This window comes from Symsagittifera roscoffensis, chromosome 5 (assembly GCF_963678635.1).
Source record: "Symsagittifera roscoffensis chromosome 5, txSymRosc1.1, whole genome shotgun sequence".
NCBI classification, from domain to species: domain Eukaryota; kingdom Metazoa; phylum Xenacoelomorpha; order Acoela; family Convolutidae; genus Symsagittifera; species Symsagittifera roscoffensis.
In genome coordinates, this window is record NC_087066.1 from 24,461,529 (window position 1) to 24,482,462 (window position 20,934).

The window sequence follows — 20,934 nt, forward strand, 5'->3', positions numbered from 1 at the left end:
AGATCAATAGAATTGAATTCGTTTTAAACTAAAAATGGGAAAAAATAAAAGAGGACCTAAAAGAACTACTGCGACTTCAACTCAGAACAACACATCCTCATCAACGTCTAAAACAGACGCAAATTCACAGTCATCAGTTCCTGTCGACAATTCTAACGCAGCATCTTCGAGTTCTAACTGTACAAATACTGTACCAGATTCAGTGAAGCTCCAGCAAGGTAGTTCAAAGCAATCTAGAAGCAGTGTTGAGGCAAGGATAGCCCCTTTTCTCAAAAATCTAGACCATAATGCGAAGTTGTACGCCGATTACACCAGCCTGTCAGGGGTTGTCCTGGAGAAAGGTCAAAGTGGAAATATCAATACAAGGTCTCCGGTTCCCATTGTAGGAAGAAATGCAGCTGCTGAAATGGTTGCCAAAATGGAGAAGACAAAGCCCCCACCGCCTAATCAATCGCAGCCCACGTCGAAGACAAAGGAGAATGCTACGAAGAATACGGACGAAGGACTGTTAAACACGCTGGGGCCTGATTCTACAAGCGAACAAAAACTAGCCACGTTGATTCAGAGCGCAAACATGGCTCTGAACAAAACAAAAGGGTTCGATCTGAAAAAATATGAGCAAAAAGTTTCTGATGCTGAATCGGAAACGAAAAAGAAGTTGCGACAGCTAACCGAGTCAGCTGCGGCTTCAGCTTCGGCTGGCGTGACCTCTTCCAAGGCAGTTTCCCATTGCGAGGGAGGACATGAAATAGTGTGTAGGCAGTGCACTGAAATTCAGCCGCCATCTTTGATGCAATTGATAAAGTATCAGTCATCCTCGTTCGAAATGTTCAGGTATGTGAGGTTCCGACCTCTGAAAGTAGATAGGATTGTTGTACAGCACGAAAATTTCAAAAAAAACAACATTAAAACGGGTAGATGATTGCTGAGCAAGAAGCACTGAAAGTTGCAACCAAAAAAATGTAACTTTAAAAAATATATCAATCCATTTATTTCGATGGGTATTTGTGAGGCCTGCTTTTGCGTGGGAAAAAATAAAACACCCAAGACAAAGTTTCTCCCCACTTTCAGTGGTCGGAACAAAAATTGGAAAAAAAATTGTGGATATCGGAGTCAGCTGAAACGAAACCATTTTAAATCTGTATAAGCCTTTTTTGTCCTTTCTGCCTACAACCACAAAAAAAACATTTGAAAAAAAATTTTTAAATGTTTTTTTAATCAATTTTAAATTTAAGAATTACTATGGTAAGATCTTTCTCTGCTACTTGCACAGAAACCGGATTCGATCGTTTGTTTCATTTTAAAAAAATGCTGAAAAAATTTGGAATAAAGCTAGAACTGAGTTTTTCTTGAAAATTCAGTGAATCGAAATGATTCGTATAAGCTGTTCTTTTAATCTTTAGTTAATGCTTGGCCATAGTTTTTTCTCGATCATCAAAAATAAACTGCTTTTTCAAAACCCTTGAATAGAATTTCAAGTTCTGGCAAGTTACTTATGCCAATTTCAGCATGTTCAATTCAAAAGAAGAACTGAAAGCTTTACCATCTTCAAATAATAACGCAAACGAAAATGCAGATAGGCAGGCTTCACCTTCAAATGCTTCGACATCAAAAGAAGGATCCCAGGCATCGGGAGCGGCCGAGAACTTTCTGAATTTGAATCCAGACAACAGCAAGTACAGCACTGAATTGATGTTGGACTCTGTGCTTGAGTATCTACAGTTGGAGCGGCTAAATGTGGCCAGACAGTTTGTCATGTGTGGAAAACAGCGGAAACGACTGCATCTTACCACTTACAAGATCAGAAAACGAAAGGTATGAGCTTTTCTCAACTTTGTTTAGTTCACTCAGCCAGAAGCTGAAGTTTCCTCAATAAAAAAGACAACAGCACGCTTAGGTTGAACGAGGCATGAACAGATCAGATCTTACTTTGCCATCCATTAGTTGAAAAGGCTGCCTTATTTCTCACATTGGCAGGATATCGATGCAGGTCAATTTTTAAATAACAATTTTTTCTACAGTTCATTGATCGAGCATTAGTATCAAACAATTATCGCTAGTCAAGCATCACAAATTTGTCTGAGACAGATCGAACTTTCATGCATGTAGTTGCGTGAAAAAGGAAGCCAAATCTTCCAGGCAAATATTAATTCAGAAGTTTTTTCTACGTATACAGAAGACTATACTGCATTGAGAGTAATCCAAATGGAAGGGATATCTGTACTATTGAAATGCAGCGTTTGAAAATTGATCAGAATTCAATTAAATGAAATCTGGAAGTGTTTCTTTTTTCAAAGCGTTGCTTCAGTCGAGACATGGCCTAGGGTGTTTTTTTTTGCCATAATTTAACTATCTCAAATAGCTCGTAAGGCATCAAGTATGGTATCCTACCAAAGCCCTTTCAGCCTTGCGATCAGGATTTGTCAAAAAAGTTCGAAAAAGTTGTTTTTTTTTCGGGAAAAATTGGTTCGAATTTTTTTTTGCTTTTCGGACTAATTTATATGTCTAAAAACGAGAGACAATGATTGAGCGAGAGAGGTTGCTATCTAATTCTACTGTGTTTGGACGCGATTTTTGCTATAATTAACTCTATTTGGCAGATCATGGAACAGTCTGTCCTGTGATCAAATCAGTCTGTGCTACTTGCGCAGCAACCGGCTATCCTTATTCCTGTAAGCAATTCCTAAGTCCATTTTTTGACAAGGATTTTCTAGTTTATAAACCATACAAAGCTTTGCAACCTTTGTATTTTTTCGTATCTCTTTGTTGTTGGGTTTTTTAATCCAAATTTGTCACCTATTATTTTCTGTCGCTCATAATCAACATGTCTCGCTTCGACTGAGTTTAATATTTATAATGTTTCTCCCCCTAGCTTTTATACTTACTGTTTTGGGTATAGGGCTGATAATGCGAAGTTGTATACCCTGTTTATTACTTGTGTGAATTAAAATATGACCCTATTATCCCATTAGTACAGGTATTCGGGCACAAGTTGCTTATTTGTTCTTTTTTGGCAGGCAATAAAAAATCCAGACCCAGAACCCGAAGGGCCTGAAAATTTTTCGGTGTCTGTCAATGACGATGACGATGATTCGGCTCTAGAAAACTTCGACATACATGCAGACCTTCTAAAAATGACTTTGCAAGAAGATGCTAAGAAGCCAGAAGTAGATAATGATCGTCTGAAGGCGCTGAACCAGAAAGCGATAAAAATGATGTGCAGAAAACTATACAGAAGTGAGTATCTAGTTCCATTTTTTGCCATTTGACAGAAGTTAATTCATTTAGATATTCGTGAGCTTATTTTTCTTAGTTTTTCAAAAGGCTTTGGCCAATAAGTTACATCTTCAGCGTCCGCTTGCTCTCGATTGTCAGACTTAAGATATTGGAAATCAAGACGCCCTAAGATTGCTCCTATGGTCAGTTGTTCAAAAAATGGGCTGTGCAAGAGTCAAATTCCTGAGTAAGGGGATTTGAAACACGTTCTATTTCATCTTGTTGATGCTTTTGTTTCAGGTGAAACTTGCATCTGTAAAGAAGCCTTTTTCTCCAAACTAGGAAGCGAAGTGACCCCTTGTCATCCTAACAGAGTAAAGCCATGTGTTTGCAAACTCATCACATCACCTAAGTGCTCTCACTGCTGTTCACATGAACACGCTCACGATGATCACGCTGACAGCAGTGAACAGTCTTCTGACAAACGTGAACAATTATTGTCGGAGTCTTCTCTGCAGTATTTGTGGTACAAAATGAAGACTGCTTGTAAAACATTTCAGAGGAAGTCGGTTGGTGAGATTTTGGAAGACAGAGAGTTTCAGTTGATTTGCAAGAAGTGGGCGCGAGATATGTGTATGGAGGAGTACAAGAATGAAGAAAAGAGGGTGAGAATTTTTTTCTGTATTTCAAAATTATCAGAAAAACTAATGAATGATATCGGAATTTTAATTCGAAATGACGGAATAGTTAAACTAAAATGGTCCTAATATTAACATTATTAGATGTAAAGAACATATTTATTAGATTTGATTTTTCGCGGTCTGACTAATGTTTTCTTTTGAAGTTCACTTCATTTCCTTTGTTAAAAGGAAGGCAAACTCTATATCGAACAGCAAAAGTATAAAGGTCACAAAAAAGGTAAACGACTTCTAGTTGCAAAGATGGACTTCAATTTTCTGCATTCTCAGCGCAATAAAAATAACTGCCTGTTGATCCAGATTCCATGTTCAAAAATTTTCAAGCGCTTTTTCGGTTTCTTTAATTTCTGTACACTTTTCGAACTGACTTGGCTTTGCCAGGTGTCGATTTTTTGAAAAAGCCAGGTGTCGATTTTTTGAAAAATTTTTCTTAGAAAAGGTCCTATGATTGTTTAACAAAATGGGCATTTAGAAATAATGACTATAAGCTTGCTATAAATAAAGCAGTCTTAGACTAAAATGTGATTGCCCATGATGGCTTGTGATGTAATATGTATTAGTTGTATAGATTCGGCGAGAGAAGCGTGAGCGGGCGAAGCAATGGGCCGTGAAGAAAGCAGACATTGAGGCCAAGATAGACAAGTGTCTGCACGTTATGGAGTGGGCAAGGCAGAATGAGGTATTGACTGTTAACTGTACTAGCGTGTTGTGTGAGGGGGAAGCACCCTCACGCAAGTCCAATTGGTTTATTTCTCCAAAAGGCTGGATTTGATGGTATTTGAAAAAGTATTATATATTTTTTCAATCAGTGTGATGCTGACCTTTGTTTCAAAGAAGTGTGGATCATATTTGGAGGTCGTGAGCGCTATGTTTCAGGAATTTATGCTTGATCATGCAACTGACGACGAACGGGAGTTCCTCGCGAGTGTGTTGATTCGCGGAAACGGTCTGATCAAATCAGCCAAGGAACTGTCAAACGACAAACAGTCTATAGAACTAATAGCGAGTCCATCTATGAAACCTCCTGTGGAGTCTTCCGAAATTGACAAGGAAAGAGTCCAAATGAATACTCAGAGAAAGTTTCAACTTGAACTGCCAAAACTTGTGGAATTGTTTGAAATGAAACATATTTTGTCCTATTTTAGTTTATGGTGATTGTATATAGACAGTTACACGAATTTCTGATCATCAAAAAAGTAATCGAACATTTAATAATTTTTTGTTCGGTTTTTAGTCCACCTTGAGAACGGAATGTCAAAACTTATCGAAGTTGCTCATTTGTTTTTGGGCGTATCGTGATAAATGGTTATTCGGGTTCGTACGACGATTTAGTTGAAAGGCGAAGTTGAATTGAACAGTTTGGGATTCGAATGTTTGTTGTTTTTTTTTGGCATCTCCAAGCCTGATGTGAAGACCTTCTTTGATGTCAATTTTTTTCCAGAAAGTTTGTTAAAAAGGAGGCAAACTCCACTATCAAAAAGCAAAAGTGTAGAGGTGACAAAAACAATTTAGCTGAAAGCCGAACTTGAATTGGACAATTTGGGATTTGATTTTTTGTTGTTTGTTTATTGCATGTCGATGAACGACGTGAAGACACTGATTTAAGTCACATTTTTTTCAGAAAAATATTAAAGTTTTGTTCAAGCTCATTTTTTTGTAGTTTGACTTGAATTTTTTTGAAGTAGGTATCGAAATCTCTTACCAAAGTTATAAAAAGTTATGCTCTCCATTAACTAAAGTGCATATTGCTGAAAAACTTGATTGGCTCTTACTTACCCTTGTTATAAGCAAGGGTGTTGCAACCGGGCACTAGACTTTTTCCCCTTAAGAACTTTGTTCACCGAATGGTCGAAATGGTAAGCAGTATCACCTGTTCAATAACAACTGATGAGATAATGGTCAGTATATGTTGTTTGGGTGCACGTAAACAATTCTTGCATAGTAAATTTTTCGGTACTAGAGTTTTTTGGTAGGTTTTTTGGCGATGGAAGATGGTCGGCCTTTTTCTGTCTACTTGTTTTTCATTGTTTTTTTTAAATAATTTTGTTGATAGTAAATGAGAATGATTGAGCCCTCACAAGAATTTAAAGAAAAATAAGTTAACCTCACAGATCCTCCCGATTTAAATTGAAAAATTTAAACCTGAAAAAAAGTTTTCGAAAAGTTTCATTTTTTTTAAAAACTGGTCGAAGCTTTTTTTAAATTTATGTTGTGCGACTGGTTGTATTTGTTTTTTTGGTGCAGATAATTGGGTTGTGAATTTTTGTCAAGTTTTTTGTATAATTATTGTGTATCAACTTACAATGATCAGTGTTTTGGTTGCATATGTGTTTTAGGTACATTTAAAGGGTTATTGCATAGGAAATTTTTCGGTACCAGATTGTTCATTTTTGCTTTTATAATTGATAATTATTTTGTTTTCATTGCTTATTAGCTTAAATTAGCTAGGAAGTGTCAGGGGCTACAACATATTCAGTTGTCAATCATCTTAGTTGCTATTCTTTATTTACTTATCTCTGAGAGTTCTCATATTATAATTAAGTGTGAGTTTGGTACCTGCCTGCCAATCAGTCTAGAACTGTCTAGCTGTTATGTGTTGACCTCTAGTTCACTCTCTTATTTATGCGAACTAGAAATCAGTCAATTCAGTATTTAACAAACAACGTTTTTATCATCCCTTGTTATGGCGCAGTCAGCGGATGGAGGGGGGAAAAAACCCCCTTGGAATTGTGGCATTCTGGCCTCCGAATCAGGCGGAACCACAACTCTTATGGGAACACTGGAAACAAAGATTTCATTGGGCAATGGTGGCGAAACATGGACTAGTCTCGTCGGAATTTTACTTTGCATCGACATTAACTGAAGCACAGATTGATGACCTGGGTGACATTGGTGGCAAACCAATGGAAGAAGGTGAACGTACACTGATATCGAATCTGTACCTATGCCTGGGACACGAGGGACAGCGAGCCTTGCATAATCAGCATCCACACTTGAATATGGAAACAATACGATACCCACGTTTTTTGGATACCTGTGTAGCTATTTTTCAAAAAGAGCGAAACGAAACGTACGAGATGTACCAGATGTTGTCTAGGAAACAAAAGGAGGGTAAAGCTTAGAATCGTTCTATGCAGAGCTTAGCAGAATGGCGGCAAGATGCAATTTGGGTACCCAGGAGCGGAAAATGGTGAGAGACATATTTATATTCAATATGAGGAACAGGGACGCGCAGAACGAGCTGTGTCGGGAAACTAAGACCCGGGAGGAAGCATTGAGAATCGCGATGGCGTATGAAAGAGGAGACAAGTACGCAAAGACTTACAAGGGCGTCGCATCCGGCTCCACGGGAACGGCCTATCCATCGCCAGGGGGTTCCCTGCAGATCAAAACGGAACCAATCAGCAATATTCGTGGATCCAGGGGACGAGGAATGCCAAGGGGACGGGGCCAATACCCAAATCGTGGAGGAGGTCGAACACAAGAACGCAGATGTTACAATTGCGATCAACCGAACTTCACCCCAGAACACCGACAACGATGCCCAGCAAGAGCCGTCACTTGCAATTTTTGCAAGAAGGTCGGGCATTTTGAGAGGACTTTTGGGAAAACGACAGTCGAGGGGGATACAACCGGTTGGACTAATCCAAGGGGATGAGCTATTCGAGGAAGAAGATACTCCCTCGGATGATGTGGGGTCCCAAGTTGCGGCAAACTCAGTAGGTTTCGTTAAACGAGAACACCACAGTTGGTCATCAGAAAGTTCAGACGACTACATGGTTATGGCAATTAGACGGAAGAAAGAAACATTATTGAAAGTTACCGGACCTAAACTCAAAATACATATTAATGGACACCCGATGAACATCTGGATCGACAGTGGATCGCCGATATCCATTTTAACACTAGACGATTTGAGGAGAACAGTGGGAAGAGCGGGAATTAATTTAAAACAAGATGACGTTGACGATGACGAATTCCGGGACTACAGCAACAATCGGATCAAGATGTTGGGCAGAATGGAGCTTGAGTTAGCATCAAACGGCTGGAAGACGAAAGCAGAAGTCCGAGTCATCGGGGGAACCAGACCATCCATCGTGGGACGTGATTTGATGGGGAAACTCGGACTCCAGTTGATGCAAGCAGATCCAAGGGGGGAAGTAATGAACATCCAGGGGACGGAAGACAGTTCATCTGAGAAGGGGCACGTCGGAGAATCGGAGGATGAGCAGATGGACCAATGGCAATTATACTTCAGTAAGCTATTCCCAAAACTTTTTACTAGAGTCGGGAAAATTAGGAACTGCAAGGTTCAAGCGGAATTTTTCAAAAATCTTGTACCAGTGCAGCAGAAAAGACGGAGAGTGCCGGTAACGCTCCAAGAAAAGGTGGACAAGGAAATTGATAAGCTATTAACCCAGGGACATATAGAAAAGTTGAAAGAGTGTTCGGATCGATGTTTTGTTTCTCCGATCGTCATCACCGTAAAAAAGACGGGTCCGTGAAATTAGCATTGGAATCTCGAGAGCTTAATAAACAAGTTCATAAAAACAAATGCCAAATATAGAAGAACTTGTAGATACTATAGGACAACTTATTTCCGAGAAAAAACAAGGAGAGGTGTATTTTACTACGATGGATCTAACGTACGCGTATGGGCAACTACCACTTGTTGTGAATTTTCTTTGGTGGGCGGACGGTCGACAGGAACATACCGATTCCGGACAGGGTTTTACGGGCTAACGTCCGTGCCGGCAGAGTTCCAACGAGTAATGGACTCAATTTTGAACGAATTCCCACAAGCGAACGCGTTTATTGATGATATTTTCGTTACAACCAAAGGAAAGGAAGTAGAACAAATCTCCTTAGTTGAAAAGATCCTCAGGAAACTAAATCGCGAAAACATATTGCTGAAATTACCAAAATGCGAGTTTGCGAAACGAGAATGTGAGTGGCTCGGTCATCGTATAACCGAAACGGGGGTTACGCCGCTTAAACGCAAAACATCGCCGATTGACGCATTAAAGGCTCCTAAAACAGTCACTCAATTGAAATCATTTATGGGCTCAATTCACAGCTTGCATAAGTACTTACCAGCGATAGCGGAGATGTCAGCTCCATTAAGGCCACTTCTCAGCAAGAAAAATGAATATGACTGGACCGCGGAATGTGAAAATGCTTTCCAAAACATTAAATTGGGGGTCGCAAACATAGTTGAACTAAAACAATTCGATATTCATAAAGACATTAGAGTTGTCTGCGATGCAAGTCATAATGGCCTTGGAGCGGTTTTAGAGCAATTGGGTACAGAAGGGTGGCGCCCTATCTTTTTCGCATCACGATTCTTAAATGCAGCCGAGAAAAAATATTCCACTAACGAGCTTGAAATGCTGGCGGTGGTATGGGGAGCCGAATATTTCAGAAACTACATTTTAGGAAGATCTTTTACAGTTATCACGGATCATAAGGCCCTGATTTTATTACTTAACGGGAATAACAAGAAAAACAAAACTCTCTTTTCAAGACTGACACGTTGGCTAGACAGACTGATTCCTTTTGACTTTATAATAGAACACAAACCGGGCGCCAAGATCGGATAAGCGGATTACTTGTCAAGGCATCCTAGCGAACCCCCTGAACCGATAAGTCAATATGATAATTTGTTCACCGTGGCAAAAATAGCTTCAATTAGAAAAACCCTTGGTTTCACAAATGATTTAAAATCCCTTGGTGAACGAAATCATCAGGACATTAAAAGAACTGGTTCTAAACAGTCTAGACAGCTTTCATCCAATCAGAAGCGAGAATGGAAAACATGCCGACAAACAGCGACGGTTGAGGGCGGAAAGTCATGCGTGAAGACACCGACCAATAGGAAACGATCAATTTGCATAACGCTCAAATCAAAGAAATCCAAGGGACATTCAGTGTGCTCTATATATCGTTCCCTTGGAAGACGGTCAAATTGGCCTTTATCAATTAATTCAAACAAAATGGATAGCGATTCGAATTGTTCTTTCCCAGTATTTGAAATTGAAAATGTTGAAATTGATTCCCAAACTAACTCTCCGAATAGACTACACTCTCAGATCAACTCTCCGCTTAGATTAGATGAAAACCTATTGAGTAGCGATGAAATAACTGTCATTAACCCTGAAATTGTGGCCATTACTAAAATTACACGTGATTCAAAAATTAATACAGTACTTTCTATACCCTCGAAATTCCCAGGCGAGCTTTTTCCTACCGTTAATCCTAATCAGCAAATTATGTCTATCATTCCCCGTGATTGCAAGGTTATGAAGAAATCCCAAGCGTTACCAGAACTATTTAATTTAGAATTTGTTGCCTCAAACATACCGGCGGATGTGAACTAAGTACGAGTAAAAGAAGCATTGGAGAAGAAGATCAACTTAAAAGAAGAACTCCTGAAGATCGGGAAGTACTGGCCCAATACGCAAACGATTTGTCATTACGGGACGATTGTGTGTGGCTAGATGGACGGCTGGTCATTCCCTTGCCATTACAAGTCCCAATTGAATCGCGGATACATTATTACCATCACGGTAAAAGAAACATGTATGAAGCAGCGCGTGACGTTTGGTATCCCTACTTGTGCCGCAGTTTGGCAGCGAAGGCCACGTACTGTCAGCAATGCACGGAAGTGGGTAAGAACCTAAAAACGTTATTACCCAAGGGAGACATGGGGAAGGTCCCTGAACCAAGGGAACCAAATGAATGTATACAGTTGGATTTCTGGGGGCCAATAAACTACTTGAATGAAAGTAAGAAATATGTCTTAGTTGCTACGGACCGTTTCTCAAGGTGGCCATCAGCAATGGTTACTACCACTAACCTTTCAGATAAAGTTTTAAAATTTCTCGATAAATACATAACTCAACATGGAGTACCTCGGGGATCATGTTTTACATCTAATAAGTTTAAAAGCTTCTGTAACAGCGAAGGCATCGAGCTAATGTACTCACCAGTGAACGATCATCGGGGCACGGGGTCAGTTGAACGGACAATAGGGAGTTTGAAGAATTTTGTCCTCACCTATGCGACTGAAAAAGAGCATAAGTCGTTAGAATCTATGGTCGATAAAGCGCTAGGCGCGTTACGATTTTCCAAAAATGCGACTACTAAATTAACACTTTTTGAAGCTCACCACGGCCGGGAGGCTAACACCGTCTTACGCAAACTTACGAAAAAACCAAGTTTGAAAAATTTGAATTGGAAGAACGTCTTAAAACAAAAATGTTTGTGTTTAGACGAAATTGATCCTGAGATGAGTAAAATTGCATTCCCTCAGCACTCAAATTGGGAGGAAAGGTCCGATTTGATGTACGCTTCTGCTTTAAGAAGGGCACCTATCGTTCTTGATAGCGACCAGCAAATGGACACGTGTCCAGGGGAGGTATCGGGAGTTGACCCAAAAATCCAAGGGAGTGGAGACACTGGCCCTAACATCCAAGGGAGTGGAGGCGCATGTGACCTGTATCAGCGTACCGCCAGCAACACCTTAAATCGGTATAAACTCTTAAAATCTAATGTAATCTCCGAATCCGAACATACTCTCAAGCTAAAAAACGGATCTGTTCTTAGGAAAAGTGCAGTGGCAGGAAAGCCAAAACCCAACCTTCCCAAGAAACGGAAGTCGGCTACGCTCAAGGAGATGTTATCGAGCGCGAAGAAAGGGGCAATCGAGAGCCCGAAATCAAAGAGGCCAAAGGCTATGCCAAAAGTATCTGTAGCCACCTTCCAGTCTGACAGTTCAGATAGTGAAGATTACCAGCCACTAAATATTATCCCTGCACGATTACCAGTAGAAGTGTTAGCGAGACACGAAGCGATTGCGGCGGGACAAGGCCCAAGCGGTAGTACAGCAGTAGCAGAACATAAAACGGGAGCAAAAGCTAGAGTGACGAAAGCGAAGCGAGGAAAAGGGGGTCAAGAGAAACGAGGAAAGGGGAGTCAGGACCGACCGGCGCTAGTTGCGAGAGAGTGCCTAATGAACAGTAGCCAAGAAGAAGACGTTGAATCTGGCAGTCATAGTGAAAGCTCGGGAACCAGAAGAAGTACCAGAAGAAGGAAGCCAGTAGATAAAATAGGAGGAGTCATGATCGAAAATATCCAAGGGGCGGAACAGAAAGGAAAACATCCAGGGGGAGAAGGAAAGTGAACCTTATTTAAAACTCATTTAAAAACTCGTTACCCAGGGAGAGGGATGGCCATAGCCTAAAACTCAAGTTTGTTGTATCGTGTTAGTTGCGGCGGCAGGTTGAATGTTATTAATTATTATATTAAATTTAAATTACTATTTATTTTAAATTTTACATCCATACAGAAATGTCAGGGGCTACAACATATTCAGTTGTCAATCATCTTAGTTGCTATTCTTTATTTACTTATCTCTGAGAGTTCTCATATTATAATTAAGTGTGAGTTTGGTACCTGCCTGCCAATCAGTCTAGAACTGTCTAGCTGTTATGTGTTGACCTCTAGTTCACTCTCTTATTTATGCGAACTAGAAATCAGTCAATTCAGTATTTAACAAACAACGTTTTTATCATCCCTTGTTAGAAGATAGCCATTTTTTTTATGTGCTTGAGATTAAGCAAGACTAAAACGGTTTAAATCCAAAAAAAGTAGTTATAATTTTAAATAGTTTTGTTCAAAATTTCTTGAAGATATGTTGTCATTTGAGTTTTATTTGCGCTATTTTTTCTAAACAAGTTTTGTTGTATTTTTTTTTGATTTTGCATCACTTTTCGGTTATAAGATTTTTGGTTTTAAGAGCTTATTTTTCTTTGCGTTTTTAAAAAGATTTGAAATTGTTCAAGTTGTGTGAATCTTTTACGTGAAAACTAAATCAGAAATGATTTGTTTTTGGAATTTTTCATCCTGTTACAATTTACAAAGGTTTTCATCTCTAGTTTTAGAGCAGTTTAATGCAGTGCAGCCAAGTGTAAGTTTATCCTATGAGTTGGACTGAAGTTGTGGCTTTTTTGTTTTACAATTCATTTATTTTCTAATGATTATTGAAACTCGCGAAACACAATGATTATAAACTCTCGCGAAACACGCTTCTGTAGTGCGTTTTAATTGCATTTTAGTTGTATAGTTTCCAATTGGAGTAAAAAAAATTGACCGATTGCTCCAGTTATTTCAAATGAGTTGGTTACTTTTGTCACAATAATTGTGATCAAGATTCAAAATGCAACAAGATTTATATTTTCGTTTTTTTTTGTGCATTTAAACTCCTATTAATATGTTGTCCATTAAAATTCGACGAGTTATTGTTCCGACTTTCGATACGAAAGTAACGGAATATTTGTGCTCGGGGTGGGTTTTTTTTTCTTCAGACAAATTTTGACTTTTTGGTATTGTTGCCCTGAGCTCAAATTTGAAAAAATATTTCACCTGTGATTATTTTTTGTAAAGTTATAAGGGTTTGAAAATTGCCATTTTGACCAATTTGGGACAATTAACGCGCGATATAATTCGCGCTATTAACGCGTAAGCGGAGATTTAATCCGTCTTAGAAATCGTTCCAAATTGGTTGAACGAAGCTTATTTGCCATTATTGATTTGTTACAAGGAACGAAATCTATCCTTTTGTACTTTATATGGCCTGTGGGGGGATGATTTTCATAAAAAATTTCAAATTTTAGAAAAAAAAAAGATTCATTTTATTTTATTTCATTTAATTCTGATATGTTATTACTGCTCCATAAACCTTAAAAGACAGTCGGAACATTCAGGGCTTCGCCCTGATACGAGCAGTCTTGTTTAAATGAGAATAATTTTTACGAGGAACGGCCTATATTAGTATGTTAGTCAAAAAGCGTTTCCATTTAAAATATTGAACTTGACTTTCTAGATTTTCAAGGTTTGTGTAATAAATTCTAAATACAATGAAATTCGCCGATTTTTTTTTTGGGGGGGGGGGGGGAACAGTTAATAATCATCATGATACTCATAATGCTAATAAATTGTTTCCATATTAGAAATAATTCAACGGACAATTTTCAATTGAATATGTTAGGTCACCGAAAGGCTTAGTCGAGCGATGCTTGAATTGAGCTGTAGTTTCCAACTAAACTATGAAATTAAATAGTTTTCTCATCCCTATACTTATTCTTTTAGTTTTTTTCCCAGTGAAATTCCTCGTTGGTTTGATGTTTTGAAACTGTTTTGTTTTAAATTCTCAATCTCTGAATCCAATATTAAATCTTTAAGGCATTCAGATTTCAAATATTTGCGTAAAAGGCAATATAGTGATATGCATAGCTCGTGTATGTGCAATTTTTTCACTGCGAACTGAAAATCCTGTAAGTTTCTTAAATAGATGTTACAGACTGATACCTCATTTTTCTCGGTTTTCAATTTTCTAAACGAAACAAATGATATAAACATTTGATGGCAAATTTAGACTAAATTGTTTTTCGTTTGAAAAACACAAAATTAAGACAGTTCTCGCATGGTAATAACCGCACCTGCTGATCGCTTTGCGCGCATCTATAAGCGAGGACGAAAGTTAAACGTCAAATTCAAGCGGCCATTTATATTTGATCACTATTTTTCATTAAATCGAATGCGCTTTTCGTATGCTTCTAACCGCCCTGTTTAACATATGAATTCCAAATGCTGATTATAGCCTTAGTGATTAAGAGTTCAAAAAGTGAAAAAAGATGGTTTATACGAGCCAAGTGCAAGTTTTGTTTACTTCTATCGCGAACCCGATTTCCGAGAAACACAACTGAACTCAATTCTCAAGTGCAAAGGATCAAATGAGAGCATTTACAACCCTCCAAAAGACAGCGTTAAGTCTGATGGCCATCTTTAAGGCGACATAGCCGGTCATAAAAATCAAATCAATTTTGGATCCAGTCTTCTGGAGTGTAACATCTAACGCACCGGCCATCGATTGCTGCGAAAGAAAATCAAGCCAGACTAAAAAAATTTGTCACAACGATCAAATTGATCAACTTTGAAATAGCAAAGATGGCGCTGCTCTAGGTGTTTTACTCTTTCGTATTCTGATCAATCTGCACCCAGTTGTCAGGTTGCATAAATTTGCAGCTTACTTGTTATTTCCGTTTGATCGGAAATCTTGATGCAGGCGTTGTAATGATAAAGGACTTGCAAACCGATCTGAGCAATGACGCAAAAAATTTGTACTTCAGAGTCAAGTGCCGTAAAAATCAATTGCGTCACAGACACACATGGCTGAGACTGATTTAGCATGCAAAGGTTAAGTTATAAGTGCCGCCGCTCTCAATCGATTTCAGGTGAATTTAGAAATGAAAAAAAAAAACAATCGGAAAAAGGAGTGGGCACGGAATTGGTAAGAATCAAAACTAGCAACCCCCCTCCCCCTTTGAGCAATCTAAACGGACGTATCTGGTCGTTGACTATGCAAACTAGCTCAAATCAATAAGGGCAAGTGACAGACTCCGAGGAAGAGATTTGGGCAAGCAGGGAGAGGAGTGTAATTAGAGCCAAAAGTGGCTCGGCCGTGCCCAGAATTAATAAAGAGCCACAGGCAAAAGATGCAACTGACAAGTTTATGGTACAGTTACCGAAATTAAGAAAGCGAATTCATTCTAGTTTGCTCAAGTTCAAGATAGAACGGTTTTTAGAGCAGCTCAACTTGATTGCTTGGATTCGTGTTACATCAAGTAGACTTAAGAATTGCACTGGTCAAAAAAATGACATGAAATTGATTACCAACAACCTAAGACTAATCATTGTTTTAATACAACTGAAAGTAAACTATGAAAACGTTTTGCAACTTAAAATGAAAGAAAAATTTTATTGGAAAAAACGAAGATAGTTGCCTTAAGTTAAATTTTAGTGCGAAGTATTAATTTTGCTATCATGCAAGCACTTTGATCTTTTGGATAGTCAGTAAAATGCAGTTTTTCTGAAAAGATGCGCTAAATTGCGCAGGCATCTGTGAAATATGCTTAAAAAGGTCATCTTCTCATCAAAATGTGAAACGTTACGAGGTAAAATACAATGCGATTTTTAGAAACTTACGTGCGCAGAATATAGTAGAAAAAACATAGCCAACTAAACAGTTGGAAAAAACTAAACGCAAGGAAACAGGAAAAACAACGGACTTTTTTTTTGAAAAAAAAGGTCAACTTACAGAATTCGAAAAAATAAACGGCTTTAAAGTTTTTTTAAATTCTAGAACATTTTATAATTTTTGTTCGAAGCTGTTTTGTCAAAATTACCCCATTTGAGAAAAGTGGATCAAAAGGCGAAACTTTTTATGTCGCTGGTTAATCTGATAATTAAATTCCATTTTCGAAATTAAAAGGCAATCACGTTTTTCGTGACCTGTAACTTTTTGCTGTTCGATAGTGGAGTTTGCCTTGCTTTAAAAAGGAAATGAAGTAATTCAAAAGAAATCAAAAGTCAAACCGCGAAAAATCAAAGTTGAGCGTGAAATGTTTAGCATTTTTCCTGATAGAAAAAGAAAACAAGATCTTACCAAGACCTCTAGTAGAGTACTCACTACGTTCATTACTCTTATGAGTTTCTAGATATGAAATATGGCAAGCAAAAATTACAATGAAGTCTTCAGAACATAATTTCATTTCTGAAAAATTACTAAAAATACAATTATGTAGACGGTGAATTTAGGTCGAAAGCCCTCACAGCGCGCAAGTTTCGTCGCTGTCCCGAATATACGATAATGTGCGCCCCCACATCTTCTCAGCAGGTTTGAGCTGACTTGTGCCAAACTGAAATCTGGGGGGTTATAGCAGCGAAATTTTGTTATAAAAAATAGATTACTTGCAAGATCCTTCAAAGGTATTGTGTAGCGCAAGCAAGTTAATGAAGAGTATAATCTTTCTAATTTTGCAGAAATCTATAAGTGTCTGTACGATGGTCAAAACTATACCTGTTTAAACTTTGTTTTGACATAAATTGCTTGACAATTGAATTGACTGTGTAGTTTTTCAATTTTTGATTGAGCAAAAAAATGAAAAACACGTTTTAGGGTAAAATCCTTGGCCCTAACTACGCAAAGGCAAACCATATTAGTTCCGGTAAACCATATTAGTTCCAGTAAACTATATTAGTTCCTGCAAGCCATATTAATTCTGGTAAGACTTAAACAATTTTTTTCTCATGACTTTTGTGAGGAAATTGGGTTTAATTTGTTTAATATGTTTGTTTTAATTGGATGTTTTAAAACATCACTGTAAAGAAATCGGACTGTGTCGAACATTCATAAAACACAATAAAGAGAAAAAGATGCTTCCCTTTTAATTTATCGTTTCATGTTTGGCAGCAAACGTACATATTGAATCATTGACCCAAAAGTCTATAATTGGTTTGAAAACTTCTGAAAAATTTCAGCTAATTTATTTGTTCTTAATTATTTAATTGTTAATTGAGTTTCACTGAGTTGCAGAGGATCTATGAAAGGCTATTAGCATAGTTTGTTTGTATTATTTCCTCACATTCCAAATTGAGTTTTTTGAGCCAAGCTCTTTTTGTCACCCAAGGCCGTTTTTTGTGTGTAAAATTTCCATGTGGTACCACTTTTGCAGCCGGCTTCGGTAGACCTGAAGTTATGAATCAGTTGAGAGCGCGTCCTCGCACACTATCATAGCCATGGCAGGGGACCAAATACGCAATCTGACGCTCTCAAAGTGAATACCTGGCCCATAGGAACAATCTCCCCTTTAATAGACCAAGTGAGCAATCTCCCCCATAAAATTAAATGGCAAATTCAAACCGTAAAACCTGCATGTACTATGCTAAAATCTGATTAGATGAAAAATGTTACTTTAAAACAAGTGAACTCTCTCCCCCTAAACTGATTTAGGGGGGAGATTGTTCACTTAGTCCAAATATCTTACCACTATGCTGAGTGTCCCTTTTTGGATCATAAAACTCATTTAATGTTCATGTTTATGATTACTTTTGAAAATGAATGATTTTTAGTTTGATTCTTTGTTTTTGAATGGCGTGGAAAGAATTTGAAAGAAAATCTTAGACAAAAACAAGAAAAGCTTAGACAATTCATTTAACCAACCTAGCATCTTTTAAACCTAGTTGGTGATTTTTATAAACTTTAATGTGCGTCAAAACAAGTGAGACTTTATAATCACGACATATTTTTTTTATTACATATTAAGACATATTTGGGTTGTTTCGGATTTTTCAGCAATCTGATTTTTGAGTAGATGAGATAAGTTCAAATCAAAATTGCGCAGCATAAAAATCAAGTCAATTACTCATAACAACATGTTTCTATTTAACTTTTCCTAAAAATTTTTGAAAAAAAAACAATTTTTATGGATAAAAGCTTTAAATCAATCAGGGAAATCTGGATTTGAAACAACTTAACGTATTGGGGCCGATTGTTCATTTTCTTAGTTGGAAGCCAAAAGTTTTTCTCAAAGTGCGTGGAAGTTCTTATAATACGAGGCCAACCTGTACCTCTTATAAATACACAAATGTATGCGTATGTCTGGTAAATCTGGAGACAAGCTATCATACCTGTTAAAGTTCGACCTAAAATTCAAAACATTTAAATGGAATTCATAAGCAAGCGTTTCGTTAGTAAACTTTGTCGGCATATAAAATATGTCGCACAATCTTACAAGCTCAAAAACATCAAAAATGAGCGAAAGATTTGCAAACGAATTGTCGCAAATTTATTTCTGGTTTCTACAGCATCATAAAGATCCAAACAAAATCTAATAAAAAGAACCTTGTTGCGTTTTTGGTTTCAAAACTTCTGCCCGCCTTGTCGTGGAATTCGCATACTGCGCCAAAAGGTACAGTTAGGCCTCATTATTTGAAAGGTTTCTTTTGTAATGCATAATTATATTTGACCGCACATTAGAGTAAGTTGAGCCCACGTTTTCCCGATGCATCACGCATGCTACTTCGGGGGGGGGCGGATGTTTCTTTCCCTTTTGCGATTCGACTCCCTGACGATCCTAAGTGTCCCCCCTTTGTACTATTTTGAAATCTCCATTTTTGGCAGACTGACCTTATAATTTTTCTGAATGTGCCTTCCGCGCCAATATATACTAAGTTTTAGGGGAAAGCGCGCACCAAAAAAACGCGATTTTTTGCTCAAAATTTTCCAAACAAGGCCAGAAAATTTGGTCAAAATGGAGTGTTTATAGTGATTTGTGAGCGCATGTAAAATCAGTTTGGTCGGCCTAAAAAAGGGGAAAAGTCGATAGAAACTCGCTCCCCCTCGAGAAAATCCAAGATCCGCCCCTGTTGCACACTTTTTGAATTTAATTGTTTCTGCGGTGTTATTTGAGCAGTAAAAGATTTATCCGCTAAAATAAACTGCATTAATTTCCAACGGTTTTTCTTCGTGAACCTCGGTGAATGTATGCAGTTTGTCGAAAATCAGATTTGTTCGGCTTCAATAGTCTTATTACCAAAATTTTTATGAGATCGAAGCTCCATTGTGCAAAATTTTCATTGGAGTTTTTTTTTGTAATATTTAGTATTTTACTGCTCCTTTTGGTCATTTTTTAGACTGCCAATTGCTTTACTTTTATTTAAATAGATTCAGACAATGCCGCGTAAATTTCTATTAAAGTACATTAAACCAAAGTTATGGCAATTTTTTATTCCGAGCATTTTTTACGAGCACTCAACTCTCATCGAAGTTTTTGGAATTCATAAGCATTGTTGTCCAATTTTTTTGAAATAGGAATTTAGTTTGCTATATATCAATGTAGGAAACCTAATATTACAAATAGCAGGAATGTTATTAGCCGTGCCTTGACGTGCTAGTCATGATTTTGTCATTGAATGGTAATTTAGCTGGACCTAAAAAGCGACGTAAAAAGCAACACACCTGAATAGAATATGAGTTTCCGTTTCAGTGCAAGATCGGACCGGAAAAAAAATATTCTAAATAGATTGTAAATTTTGATTTCTGTTAGAGAGAAGACTAAGACCAACAAAAAACACCCTGTTACAGTGCAAGTGTTACATAGTGCGTCGACGAAATCCAAGTAAGAAGTGATGCTAAGTAACAAATAACTTTTTTTTGTAACTGATTTCTTATACCTGAGAATTAAAGTCAGCATAATCAGAAAGCAATTGAAATCTGGAAAAAATATACATGTCATTTTTGGTGGCAGGAGCACTCGTTGGACTTGAAAATTCATTCCGACTATTGATTAAAGTCCAACGAGTGCTCCTGCCACCAAAAATGACATGTATATTTTTTCCAGATTTCAATTGCTTTCTGACTATGCTGACTTTAATTCTCAGGTATAAGAAATCAGTTACAAAAAAAAGTTTCAAGTTTGCAAACAGTTTTCCATTTTGACTCTCCTATTACTATTTTTGAATTATACGACCCAGTAGCGGATGTAGGGAGGGGCGGACGCAACTCCTCCCTCATCAAGGATTCAACCCACTGGCACCCAAAAGGTCCCCCATCAGTACTTTTAAGACATCCACTTTTGGCTCACCAAACCTAAGTTTTTCTAAAGGCACCTTTGGCGCCAATATACAGGGTATTTTCAAAACGCGTTTTTTACGAATCTCTCATTTCACAAAAACTTGGGTTAAGGAAGCCATTCTTTTTGCAATAAGCATTTTGGCGGAGTTCTGATGATACATTTTATCAAGATGAATTGTTTTTTTTGTGCGTTTGTTTTCGCGGCTTATCGAATTTTCACTGCAATTTCTGTTGAGTAAGTTTCTATGGAACCAATGTAAAATAACCAAATAAAACTAACTAAAACAAAATTTTCGAGCGCTTTTTTCTCAAATTGGATTAATTTTAGACAAAAAATGCTAAAAAAGTGTTTGAAATATTTCCAATAAATTAAGGATGCAATTTATTTTTGTGAATTTTAAACCAAATAACACCTTCAAAACTAGTCAATTCATTTGGTTCGAAAATAAAAAAAGGGAAATGGGGTTAGTTATATTTATTCTTGCATTAGTTAACCCTATTTCTATATCTTTTTTCGATTTGACTCGCTTTCAGGCTTTGGTTTTA

At 37.6% G+C, this 20,934-nt stretch overlaps 3 protein-coding genes across 3 annotated transcripts in view; 2 read left to right on the forward strand and 1 right to left on the reverse strand.

The window, feature by feature from the left end:
- LOC134845710 (superkiller complex protein 8-like) overlaps positions 1-20,934 on the forward strand; it is a 201,083-nt gene that overhangs the window by 19,399 nt on the left and 160,750 nt on the right. The window lies entirely within an intron of this gene.
- LOC134845709 (uncharacterized) overlaps positions 1-20,934 on the reverse strand; it is a 41,208-nt gene that overhangs the window by 11,218 nt on the left and 9,056 nt on the right. The gene's annotated exons all lie outside the window — the stretch shown is intronic.
- On the forward strand, positions 7-5,114 carry LOC134845905 (uncharacterized). The gene is made up of 6 exons (XM_063863031.1): positions 7-834; positions 1,509-1,815; positions 3,018-3,237; positions 3,517-3,881; positions 4,483-4,593; positions 4,791-5,114. Exons 1-6 carry the CDS (start codon positions 35-37, stop codon positions 5,067-5,069), a joined length of 2,082 nt encoding a protein of 693 aa, XP_063719101.1. The 5' UTR covers positions 7-34; the 3' UTR covers positions 5,070-5,114.

What these genes read in the sequence shown, in the direction of transcription:
- LOC134845905 (XM_063863031.1), top strand. Translation starts at nt 35, where the DNA reads ATGGGAAAAAATAAAAGAGGACCTAAAAGAACTACTGCGACTTCAACT. An exon ending in TCCTCGTTCGAAATGTTCAG is followed by an intron (nt 835 to 1,508) that starts GTATGTGAGGTT and finishes TGCCAATTTCAG; the next exon opens with CATGTTCAATTCAAAAGAAG. An exon ending in AGTGGGCAAGGCAGAATGAG is followed by an intron (nt 4,594 to 4,790) that starts GTATTGACTGTT and finishes GCTATGTTTCAG; the next exon opens with GAATTTATGCTTGATCATGC.